General features: G+C 35.2%; 1 protein-coding gene across 23 annotated transcripts in view; it reads right to left on the minus strand.

Annotated features, from left to right (window-relative positions):
- Nucleotides 1–13,168, minus strand: part of RBFOX1 (RNA binding fox-1 homolog 1) — a 1,284,179-nt gene that overhangs the window by 592,070 nt on the left and 678,941 nt on the right. For all 23 annotated transcript variants that reach the window (XM_061473743.1, XM_061473744.1, XM_061473748.1 and 20 more), the window contains one exon: nt 8,960–9,007. In XM_061473743.1, coding sequence (XP_061329727.1) covers nt 8,960–9,007 — 48 coding nt within the window. The remainder of the gene's footprint in view (nt 1–8,959; nt 9,008–13,168) is intronic.

Genomic DNA, 13,168 nt, shown 5'->3' on the forward strand with positions numbered 1-13,168 from the left:
CTATTCACAGCATGTTAATATTAACAGATATGTGTGTGTCCTGGGTTCAGCAGTAGCAGTCATTTTTCTCTGTCTTAGTAGCTGGTGAAGTGCTGTGGTTTTGACTTTCAGCCTGGGAACAGCGCTGAGAACAGCGATATTTTTAGTTGCTGCTAAGTAATGTTTACGCTGACCAAGCACTTTCTTAGTCTCAAACTCTGCCAGGGAGGAGGGGAAGCTGGGAAGAAACAGAGACAGGACACCTGACTCAAACTAACCAAAGAGGTATTCCATACCACAGTACGTCATGGCCAGTATATAAACGGGGGGCAGTTACCAGAAGGCCCAGATCACTGGTCGGTTGGGCTGGGTATCTGTCGGTGGGTGGTGAGCGGTTGTATTCTCTTCCCTTGTTATTTCCCTTATCATTATTATTATTGGTGGTAGCAGCAGTGATCTGTGTTATACCTTAGTTACTGGACTGCTCTTATCTCAACCCATGGAAGTTACATTCTTTTGATTCTCCTCCCCATCCCTCTGGGAGTGGGGAGAGGAAGGGGAGGGAGTGAGCGAACGTCTGCGTGGCTTCTGAGTTACAAGTTGGGCTCAAACCATGACAGTGTGTTCTCCCCTTTTTCATGTAACTTCAAAAGTCAATTCCCCTCTTTTTATACCTGTTGACAAGTTAATAGTCAGATGTAGGCAAAAGTTTAACATGGCTTTAGTCTCCCACAAATTCTTTTCTAGTTAATTTTGGCAGACAATTAGCATCAGACATAAGTTCTCCTTCTTCACTTGGTTGTTTTGTTCCCCTCCCCCAACATCTTAGAAGTTCAATGTTATGTTTAGCTGAATATTGAAGCCAAAGATTCCTTGTTCCCTTCCTTGTTCCCATGTGATATTCAGTTCATTGTATGCAGGCAAAGTACATATAAATAGATTACAAAGTAACTTGTGCATACATTTACTTCAGTAAAAATACATGTTTTTATTGATTTATATAAAGGTATTAGATATTTCAGAATGTTATTTGTAGCTTAGTGAGCTTGTTTTTGAGTCGCTGGCAGGAAGACGTCACATATTTAATGCAATTTATCTCAAAGCAGAGGAAGTTCAAAAATTATGGTGATTGCTTTCTGGTTTTTAAATTCATATAATGCAAACATCAGGGCTGAATGCAATAGCAGATAAAGGCATGTTTTAATGCCATTTAATGCTCTGATATTAAAAAGGCTAGAAAGAGAATCAGCTGAAAGGGCATGACTTCCAGTCCTGGGAAATGATAAAACTTAGCACGGTTTTAAAAAAAAAAAAAAAAAAAAAAAAGGTTTTGTTGAGTATTGGATTTAGACTGCAATCAGATTTTATTTTAAAATATATATATATTGTGATGGGTTTTTAAACTTCATCCTACTCAATGAAAAATTGACATTTCAAAGGTACCAACTACTCAAAAGGCTCACTGCAAAGTCACTCATTCGAGAACTTCAAGAACTAATTTTCTACAAAGCCACAGAATTATAATTTCAAGATTTACTCAACTATATTCAAAATGAGTATTTGGAAAAAAATCTTCTCCCAGTAAAGATAATTTATGTGCAACAGCAATCATGTTTACACATAGTAGTACATGGATAGAAAATTTAATGGTTAAAGTTGGAACACACTGGCAAAATGACAAAATGTAGTAAACCCTTTTTTTATGCAATCTGCCTCTAGTATAATAAATCTGCCTTCTAGTATAATAAATATACTATCTGTGTCCCATATGTGTGTATTCAGCATATGCAAAAGTCACACAGCCAAACACGTTGACACTTCAGTGGGAGATCAAATTATTGTTTTGGCACTTCTGTCACGCCTGCCATTTCAATTCCACTTTATCAAATTACAGATTGCTAGATAAAGTTGGATTAAAGGGAAAGACACACACACACATACAGAGGAGCAATTGTCATCACTTCAGTTGTGAAATTCCATAATTGCATGTCAGTGTCAGAAAGAACAAGAGAGCAGTAATAGGACTGACATGAGGATCATTCAAATCAAGCTTTCCAATAAGACTTTGCACTGTGTCAAGCCACATGTCAGGAAATGGACTGGATTTCTGAGTATTTCCTCACATTAGAATTGTCAATATTTATCAAGTTGACTAATGCTGCCTGTTAAGTTCTAGGGCAAATTTCTGCTACCTGTTTTCCCTAAGTAATGCTTTTAATAGTAAAGAAGATAAACTTTAAGACACAGGAGAGAAAATTAATTTTTTTTAGAAATATCACTAAAAGTAATATGAATAACAATATATAATACCTGAACAACTTAGACTATAGGTCTGAGTCAAGTTCCTGAGCTTTAGGGTACCTATAATGCAACAAGTCTTGAATTCAAATCATTGTGGAGGAGTTAGCCATGGATTTCAAGTAACTTTTCTGGTAATAAAAAAACAACCAACCCACCACCACCACCTTATCTTAATTTTACTTTTTTTTGTGGAAGTTGTGAATATTTCCAGCTCTGTACTGAGGAAGATTCAAGAAGCAACACGCAAATCTGACTTACACAATCCAAAATGTTAGTGAAACCTCTGACATACTGTGACAGGTGGATACTATTCTTGGAACAGCTCATTATTCCCATCTCTGGGTTACTCCCCCTTGGTTTTGAATTCTATGGTCAATCCTCTGTACTTTATGAGGTCCTGTCATATGATGGTCCATTAATACACCTTACTATCTGTACCACTGTTAAAGAGGCTGAACAAATAGGAATCATTTGTTCACTCTCGTAGACACCAGGAGGGTCATGAATGTTCAAAACTTCCTTAGATTCACTTACTCATATTCACCGATGGGAAGCTTCTAAACAGTATAAAAAGGGATTATGATGTAAAGAAACAGTATATAAATATATATATATCTTAGATGCTAGTAGTTGAGTCAGTCCCTCCACGATGCTTCATATCAGCATCCATCATCACTATTTGATACCCTTATTAATTGCTTCCCAGAGTAACTGGAAGAACAACATTAAAGAAATGTGATAAATTTTCTACCTACTACTAAGAAAATATTTTTCCCTTAAATTTTAATGGAAAACATTTTCATACGATCATTATAAATTAATTAAAAGAAAACCATAGAATAGGTAAAACTAATGCAGCTTCTTTTTTCCCATTTTGTCTCAGATTCCCTTTGTAACCTTGCCTATGTCTCCCCTTCACACTTCTAGTTCCCTGTATTTAACATGAGCAATATAAATGTAAGTACATACCTCAAAGGTGTTTTTAATTTGTTTGTAAAGTACTTGGAGATCCTCTGACAGAAGGTACTAAAAAAAAATAAATTATAAAATATTTTCCACAGCAGCCATAGAAAAGGAAAGGCATTACTGCCTGTACCATATCCCGCAGAAGGTAATAGGGAGTTATGAAACATTATGTCACTACAGGGAAATTTTCTAACTTACTGACCTATCATGTTATTGGCGTAATGCATACCCATAAAGTCTATTGCTCTCATAAAGCCTCTGCACTCTGAGCTCCAAAGTGGTAAATTTTGAAGTCAAGATGCAGCTCAAAAATGTTCTCTTCATGAGCCACCTCTCAAGAACAGAAAATGAAGCAAGATATCTGGAGTGATCTTCAGCCACCAAGCCAATAACACTTAGCTGCTAGTTAACAGTCAGCATTACATTCCCTGCAAGGAATACTGAGGAGAATGTCATTGCACATTATGGCAAAAGTGAGTCTATTACTAAAAAGAGTATGTTAAAATAAAAATGAAGAAGCCAGAGCTGAAGAATAAAACATTCCTAGCACAGAAAAAACAGCTGAAACAAAATTCTCCAGCACAGAAAGGTCATCATAAACTGACTTCCCATTTAGTTTTCAGGGTCTCAGTTTTCCAGGTAACTGCTCAGATGAAATGAAGATGTGAACTGAGATTAAATAAAAGATTAGGAAGATTTATTAAGGGCAGGTTTTTCAGGTAATGGCAGGTTATGAAGTCAGTGTAAGAGAAAACCAAACAAAAAAAAGGCTTCACATATTAAGACTCTTTTAAGACTGGAGACCAAGACTAGAATTTTGTTACATCTAATGGAAGAGAAGATTGTACAGGAATCCACATGGTCACCCTTTTGGCAAAACGGCCAATATCCTTATTGATTCTCTTCAGTCACAACCATTTAGTTATATTGGAAAATGTTGGTAGAAGAAAAAAAATAAACACCAAACAAAAAACTGTCATCACCCTTGCAAGAGCAAAACTTTATGCTGAAAAATGCCACAGGCTTTGCAGCTATGACCCAAATTCCAAAACATCATGCAACTAGCTTTAGAAATCAATGTATTTTTAAAAAACTCACATTTGCTGTTTTTTACCAGGTTTTGTTCTGTGAAAATTTAAAAGACATGTTTCTACATATGTTTCTTTGAAAAGCAAAGCTGAGACGTTTCCATGATGATGATTCATTATAGATCAAATATCAGGATGCTCAGACTGAATGTGTAAGATCGAAACAGAACAGGTTGGGTGTGACAAGCACAGCAAAGAATACCCATGTGGTACAAAGTGAATCATACATGTACTTGTGGGTCCACTGCTGGCACTGGTAAACACACTCTAGTAAGGCACAATAATACAGGCCAGTTACAGCAGACTGTTGATTATTTGTCACCTGATGCCTTCTTATAGTCCATGGAATATTTTCAGTTTGTAGTCAGCCTTGAGCAAAGAGAAGTTGTGAATGCCCCATTCCTGGAACTGATCAAGGCCAAGCTGGAGAAGGCCTTGAGCAACCTGCTCTAGTGGGAGGTGTCCCTGCCCGTGGAAAGAGGGTTGGAACTAGATAAGCTTTAAGGTCCCTTCTAACCCAAACCATTCTATGATCCTATGATATTCTGTCCTGGGTTCAGCAGTAGCAGTCATGTTTTTCCTTTGTGTTAACTAGTTAACATATTCTCAAACCTGAGAGCTTTTTTGGTCACAGAAAATAGAAGTAGAATCTTACATAAAAAGGTCAGTAGAAGTAACAATGAAAGGAGAGACAGATCACAGTGATAAAGTGGCTAGGATAATTAAATGCTATTTTGTCATTTTTAGAATATTTCAAAATAATAATTACAGTTATTAAATTTTAAGTTTGCCTTCAGGTAATGCTTTAGCCATGGTTACATAAATGTCTACTTCATAAGTTAAAGAAACTTTAAGAAAAAGATTACAAGAAAAGGCACCTTCCAGTTTTATATTTGGTTGTTGACTAGGAAAATTTGCCATTAATGACTAATGATATAGTACATTAGTAGTATATTCTGTTACGGAAGTGCAAATTATTAGATACTAATGATGCATGTCCTAATTGGAGTTGTTTGTTTTTATTTCAACCTAGACAAAACAAAAATATTTATTTACAATGTTTCAGGTTCTATGAACTACATTAAGCTCCTAATTGATCCTTTCAATAAACAAGAAACAATGCATTAACATTAAGCAAGACTGATGTATCTTTATTTGATGATCATTGTATAGTTCACCGATGATATATATCCCAGGAATGTGAAGTAATTTGGAAACTTAAGCTTGGTAGAAACTTCAGTTCAGGGACCAAACACAGGAAAAAGATAAAACCTACAATGTCAACAGTATAGTTCCTGTTCTTTCAAAATGCTTCAACAAGTTCACATAATGAAGATAAATTTGCCAGACAATTCATTACATTAATTCTAGTTCCTATATTTAAAAGATAGAGCACTGAGCAGGTGGTCATTGTTGTTGGATAAAAACTGTACATTTCCCAAGTCAACAAATAAACCATAACCCAAAACCTAGCAAACGTCATGTCTGTTCTTTAGTGAGGCAAGATCCCACATGAGACTGTAAACCTCAAGGCATCAGTAGTTATAGTTAAAAGGATGAGAAATTCATGGCACTCAGCACCGCAACATTGAGAACCTCCAGATCTCCAGGTCGTCAACCTTAATGATACAGTAAGAGAGAGACAAATCAAGAAAGACTCTCCAGGCTTCACAGTAAGTCTGGACAGCCTGTGACTGGCTCCTCACCTTTGTGCCACTGTTTCTAAGAGCAAGAAGGGAGAAAAGTGAGCACAACAGGTCAGCAAAGCAATAAGGCATAACATGGGAATCTCATGCTCTTTCACTTCACTTCCCTCACTCAGCCTTAGGGTTGGGGTTGTCTCAGAAAAAGTGGGATCACATATTCTGCACTGGATGAGGTTCTCCTTTCTGGGATTGGGCAGCTGGGCTAGTCTTTACAGCCCAAGCCAGTGAAGATAGCTCACTCCTCAGGAAACCACTCCAACTCAGAGTAATCACTGAGGCCAAAAAAAGCATCAGATACACAGGTCCTGTAATTTATACTGAGGTAGAAATCCTCCTATCATAAAACAATGGAAAAAAAACATCAGTTTTCTTGTAACAGGTTGGTGCACCTGCTACATAAAAGGAAGGCTGCGATAAAATGAAATACAACACACACATTACTATGACTGCAGTCCAAAGCATACCAGGCTGTTAACTTTTCCCATTATTCAAGCAATAAAAAGAACCTTTTGGTTGTGCAGTTTAGTAGCTGCTATCCACACTGAAAAAGTTAGATCTTGGTGTTCAGAAATAAGGTCCCAAAACTGCATTCTAGCATACTATAAACCAACAGTTTAAACACCTAGACAGTTTTGTAACAGCTAATGCTCAAACCTGAAACCTAAATGCCCAAGTTTCACAATAATGTGTACCCGCTGATGTTAGAGGTACTAAATTACACAGCATGTGCTCGCCATTTCCACAAACTCACTCACTACTTGACACAGAGATAAACTACACAGATTCAGTAATCCAGAACTGGATTCCAGCTCCATTTTAAAATGCCAGCAGGAAATATAAACCAAACCAAACCAAACCAAAAACAAACCAGTTAACTTTCTTTAGTGAGAAAGGGTTCTTATTTATTTCTGATAATTTAAATTTTTTAAATTGAATATACTTTCATGTAAACCCTTCATTTTTTGGTTAGTTTTTACCATGAACACATGGACCCTCATTTTGATTCAGCTCATTCTGCATCTGCAAAATGCTGGAGAAAAAAAAGTGGAAGTAACTGCACCAGAAACAAGGAGGCATAATCTGTCACTAGTTCAAATTTAATTCAGCCTAGAAAAAAAAGCAGAGATAAAATGCAGGAGAATTTGGAAATTTTACAAAAAAAACAACAAAACCAAAATCAGAAAACATGGAGAGAATGGGGTTTATGGAAGGCATAAAGTCAATAAAAGAAACAAACAAACAAAAAAAAAACCAGCAAAGCAAGAATGATTTGGTTTGTTAAAATGCTTTGAACAACAACAAAGGCTCTAAGCCACCTAGAGAACTGAAATGACATTAGGATTATAAATAACAAGGATAATTCCTTAAATTTAATGCACAGGAAATGCTTGTTTCAACTCCTAAAGCAATACACCGAAGTTACTGATCCTATTGACACAAATTTTGTAGTCCTTTGCTAATATGCAGCGATTTTAAACATATCACTATTTTTAAGCCGTGTGATAAAGCTGATCCCATTTCTAGATTTAAAAAAATTCTGCTTATACTTGTTTACTGTCCTTGCAATTATCCTACAATAAACTAGTTCTATTATACTGAAACACTTCAGAGTAAAACATTCAGTTCTGGCTTCATTTAAATGAAAGAAATTCAACCTGTCTTAGTATAGAGGACTTCAACAGACATCATTAAAAGCTGCTTGGTATGTAAGATAAAGTAAACTTTCTTTTCTAGTCACATTGACAGTTCAGTATCATAATTTAATTCTTAATACGATTTTGCATAGCTCAAAATAATTCTCTCTCTTCACCCCTGAAGATGTTGAAAAACCACTGATATTCTGCAGAACCTTTGCCACAACAAAGAAAATGAATTGTGATTTCCTGCCCTAACTTCAACAGCATTTCACATCAGACTTGTATGATGTTGTTTTATAGACTTTGAGCTACCATGAACTAAAGCGCATAGTTATAATGCTGGGTAATAAAACCTCATTTTTGCAGCAACCCCTCCCACCTAAACAGCTAGTTTTAAAAGGAGGAGCTGCTGAATGTTCACAGGATGATGCAGTAGCCAAAAGAAGTTAAAAAACAAACAAACAAAAACAAACAAAAACAACCCATTAAAAAAAAAAAAAAACAATTAAAAAAAAAAACAGAAAACCATCTGGAATGTTAAGTAATAGAATATGGGTATCACATGTTATAGCACAGCTAAATTAATGCCAAAAAAGACCGAGTGTTTCAAAACATAAATTGAGAATATGATGTTATTAATGCTAGAAGCCAGGTTTCAACTGCAGAAACTGACAGTACTTCAATTTAAGAATTCCTTCTAAAAATGTAACTTCATGCAAGTATATTTAAACATACATGTCATAACATACTGTTTAAAAAAGGTGAAGAACACAAGTGAAAACATTTTAAACTTATTCACAGAAAATAAAAATTGGAATAGTAAGATATATTTTTTTCAAGCATCAACTGTTTAGAAGTGTAACAAAAATAAAATAAAATTTGTACCAAAGGTAGTGCTTCTAAAGCAAGAAAAAACAGTCCTGATCTTGCCGGTTTACAAATATTTAGTATGGCATGCCAACATGATCATAACAGTTTTGTTAATAATGGAAATTAAGAACAGGAAGTGGAATTGCCTTTAAACTATTGATAGTTTAATGACATGAAGATTATAATTCCCTTCTGAACAAGCAGTTATAAAAATTTCTAGCATTCTATAGAATAAGATTATTTTGTCCCCAGTGAAGTTAAAATACAACATTAGAAGTTATTGTTAGAAAACTTTTTAAAATAGACACATGTAAGCAACATATTTTGACATGGTTTATTTAAAAAAGAAAATCAACCAAACACCCCACTTCCTAGAGTTGCCTGACAAATGACAGTAAAACAGGCCACTTACTTTTCTGTCCTCAGTTTCTACAGAGGAAATGCACTCTGCTTTAGTATCCTGAAAAGGCAAACAGAAAAGACATGTCATAAAGCATATCACCCAGGTTTGTGGGAATAATTCAGGATGAAGAAAGGGCATCAAAGGCTGAAAAGTGGGTTTCTCAACCTATTACACTTCACTGAACAGTTGTTTTATACATACAGGATATCTAAACGCACAACATGTAGTATTACAGCTCTAACCATAATAGGTCTATTAAATTTTATTACAAGCATAAACTTAAAGACAGGATTGAAATATCACAAAACCCCAAACCTACTTCAGTATAGCTCAACCAGCTCCTAAGACAAAAGTACAATCTCTGCTTTATACTGTGTTTGCTCTTTCTACTTGTATCTCAAAGAAAATATAATTGCTTGCTCACTCCTTTTTTATTTTTGTTTTTTATTAGTGATGGTAGCTTAAAATATATAGAAGTGAGCTTAAGAGAAATAACTGTTCAAGCTTCTGCCTGCTGTCAAGAGTGCTAACTAGCACTTGATGAAGATAATTGTGTCTGAATCTCATAGCAATATGCAAGAATAATCAAGCATCTGTTTGATATAAATATGTGCATATATATATACACACATGTATATACAGATATATATATTCTGGACTTATGTTTTCTTCAAGACTCAAATGAATAAACTTCAACCTGATGATGCCCAACACATGGGTTTTTTGTTGTGTTGGGTTTTTTTTCCTCCTAAGGTATTTGGACCTACTTTGCATCTTTTGATTTTTGCCAGCAGACTTGAAGACATGCTGAAATAATCATTATCACAAAAAATGTTCTCTGAAAGGCATTTATTTTTTCATACTATCCCTTTGTACAACAAGTTACTATTGGAAACTGAGTAAGCCAAATATAGCTCAAGTCATTAAACTGTAGACAAGTGACCTTATACGATCTTTCGTTTTCAGCTTCAACTCTTCTAGTGAGGGTATTGTGCAAAGCTAATTTTGCTTACATACTGCAACTTCAGAAATTTCTGTTGGGATAAAATGACATACAGATTCATTAGAAGTAAATCCTTACCCAGCCTCTCACTGAAGCTAGAACCACTCTCATCAGAGTTTAGGTTATTGGGTACACTGACTTGCTAAATAAATCCTAGACCACAAATTTAAGGCTGATAGCTAATAGCAGATCCTATTAAAAATGAAAAACATGAGTTTACGTTTCTTCAACACCATGCCTAAATCTTAAATGAAGGACTGGTATTATTTCAATGCCAAATACCTAAGCCACATATATACACATAAATAGACAGACAGATAGACAGACAGATATAAAAAAATTAAATAAAATCATTCAATCAAGAAAGATGAGCTGAGGTTTCCTAATAAAAGAACACTTCCATTCACAACGAGATATATCAAAGATGTTTTCACTAGGCATACCCAGTTCTCTGTCATTTCTCAAGCAGCACATTTCCAATAATAAAGTTCTTTCTTATTCTAGTTATCTTTATATATGAATCAGTACCACAAGTACTCTTTATATTCAAAGTACTTTTCATGGGGAGCCAGACTGTACTTTTTGGAATGTAATACTCAAAAGTTTTCTTTAAAGTGTTACTTACTGGCAGCTAGATAGCTTCTCTCTGCATCCCTCTTCCCATTTGGTGGATAAGGAAATACTACCTCCCCCTACAGGCTGCCTTCCTGCACTTGTTTGCATATTTACACTCAGATTTTTATTTTTTTGTGAGTGAGAAGAAAAGCTCAACTGCTGAAAAGTTCTCTGCCTCAGAGGAATGAATTCAATCTTCATTAGCACCACTGCTCTTCACCTGCTAGCTATGTCCTAAGCCACCTTTTGGAAATAATGGAATGTTTTTTAACATATTTATTGGTTAATCAAAAATTAAGCATATCTTTTCATATTACCAAGGACAAGGTGACTCATACGAACCCAAATTAACTGACTGCAGAATCAAGTAGCTCCTATCAGAATCACACCATAGCTACTACAAACTCTCAGTATGATTAATATATCTTGTTCAAGACTAGTAGTACTTCGATTTGTTCCGCTGCCTATAGATTTTAGTTTGCTATTTTGCTACTGTCATTTCCCATTAAGTGATTTCTAAGAAACCTAAATTCATACGCATTTATTACTCAATATGAATTAAAAATGCAGTTTTATCTGGAGAAAACAAAACCCACCTTCCTCCCAGTGCAGCTTAAGCCACATGGTTGTCTGCGACCAGCAATGCAAAGGTTCAAATTAAGCACACAGCCCAGCTGAAAACAGTTGAGGCCAACCCAGCTGAGACTCACTGCTGCAATAAGGAATTAGACAATGTGCATGGAAGTTAACTGATACCAGCCATAAAGAAAAGATAGAGACTGGAAATCAAAGGACAATCTCTGCCATGCATTTTGTCCCCGAATATCCAAAGATCATTCTACCTTGTGGAGTTTGGCCTTCTATCTAAAGATACAGAAGGTGAATTCTACGAATTAACCACTGCACTATAAACCATAAAAACTACATAAGTATGGTTTCAATATTATAGGATATTGAAGCCAGCAAGAAATAGTGGTTTTGGGTTATCATTTAAGTTAGGTAAAGTCAGATTTGAGTAAAGAAATAACTCTACGTCTTCAAGTGTAGAGACCTGAACTTAGACTTCTGCAGAAGGAAAAAAAAAAAAAAATCATCCAGGGTCCATTGTTATGTTATTGGTTTTGGTACTCCAAATAGGAATAAAAATATTGCCTAATTATTTTTTTTACAAACTTGCTTTAGGTACATTATGAGAGGATAATCTGGACTGTAAAAAATAACATTTAATATGTAGTACCACACAAAGCCTGAGTTCCTGAATAGGATTTTTCTTTACCAATTGATGAAATCCTCACAGATGCATGTACTCTAATAAAGTATACCTAAGGATACCAACGGGTTACCGAAAGAAGGACTGAAGTAGGTTTCAAGAATCCCTAGTCCAAAGGAGTTACATCAGTTGAAAGGAGTTAAAAATTTGGACAGTAAAAATTTGTGCAATAGGTGAAGAAGAAATCATAGAAATCACAGAATGGTTTGGGTTGGAAAGGACCTTAAAGATTATCTAGTTCCAATTCCCTGCCATGAGCAGGGACACCTTACCCTAAACCAGGTTGCTCAGATCACTGACAGACTGATACAGATTGGTTTAGGGAGCAGGCCAACAGTCTATAGTACAGGAAAAAGTAAATATTCAAATTATTTTAAAGGCTTAAAACCAAAAAACCCAAAAAACAAAACAGGCAAAGACATATGGGAAATAAAATTGTATTCATGGTGAAACAGAATACCTGAGAAAATACACTGCAATCAAGAAAATAGAATACAGTCTCTTCTAAATCAATAATCTGCAAATTTATTACCTGATTAATTAAGTGCAACTTGCAACAAGTTTTCATTTAAAGATAGTAATAACAGTTCGTCACTGTGCAGAAACAGAGGAGTTGTGCAGAGGAGTTGTTTGTCGTGCATCTGATGTCTCTAGAAAGTCTATGTTGAAGTCTTTTTGGAAGAAGAGCAGTCAGGTACTCTGTCACCAACTATAACTGAATTTTGTTACCAAGTGTAACTGAACTCAAGCAGAATTTATCTTTAAGTGCCAAGAACATTTCATGTTAGGGGTCTGCATGCATATGTTAACCTTTAACTGCCCAAGTAAACAAACCAGTTTTTTTCTGAAGCAACTAGTGTGTAAGTCTTTAAACCAGCAAAGTTCCTGGCTGAAATGAATACATGCTTAAATATAAATACTTGAGTATACATCATCTACATCCTAGATACACCACTTCTAAATAAAGATGTACACAGAAACTAAGCTTAAAAAAAAAAAAAAATTGAACTTAACCATCTATCAATCTCAGAGTAAGAAGGGAAGAACTCTGGAAGACATCTGTGCTACTTCTTGTAGAGTGCAAAATGACAAAGCATTAATAAATGCCATTTTAGAATGTATAATGAAAACTTCCCAACTGCTTGAATTATTTGAGATTAAGAACTACCATTGCTGTAAAGTAGGTGTAAAATTTTATAGATGTGAACAATGCATCAGGCACTTTCTTTAATGTTGTTGCATCTCAAAAAAAGAAACCCCAGCAAAAATCTGTTTCTCCTGGAGAATTATGATTTTAGACTAATTATATCATGATAGAATACTTCATAAG

The sequence above is a fragment of the Pezoporus flaviventris genome, unplaced genomic scaffold, assembly GCF_033815535.1.
Source record: "Pezoporus flaviventris isolate CSIRO_AGI_PZ_B2104156 unplaced genomic scaffold, CSIRO_AGI_Pfla_v1 ptg000078l, whole genome shotgun sequence".
Lineage (NCBI taxonomy): Eukaryota > Metazoa > Chordata > Aves > Psittaciformes > Psittacidae > Pezoporus > Pezoporus flaviventris.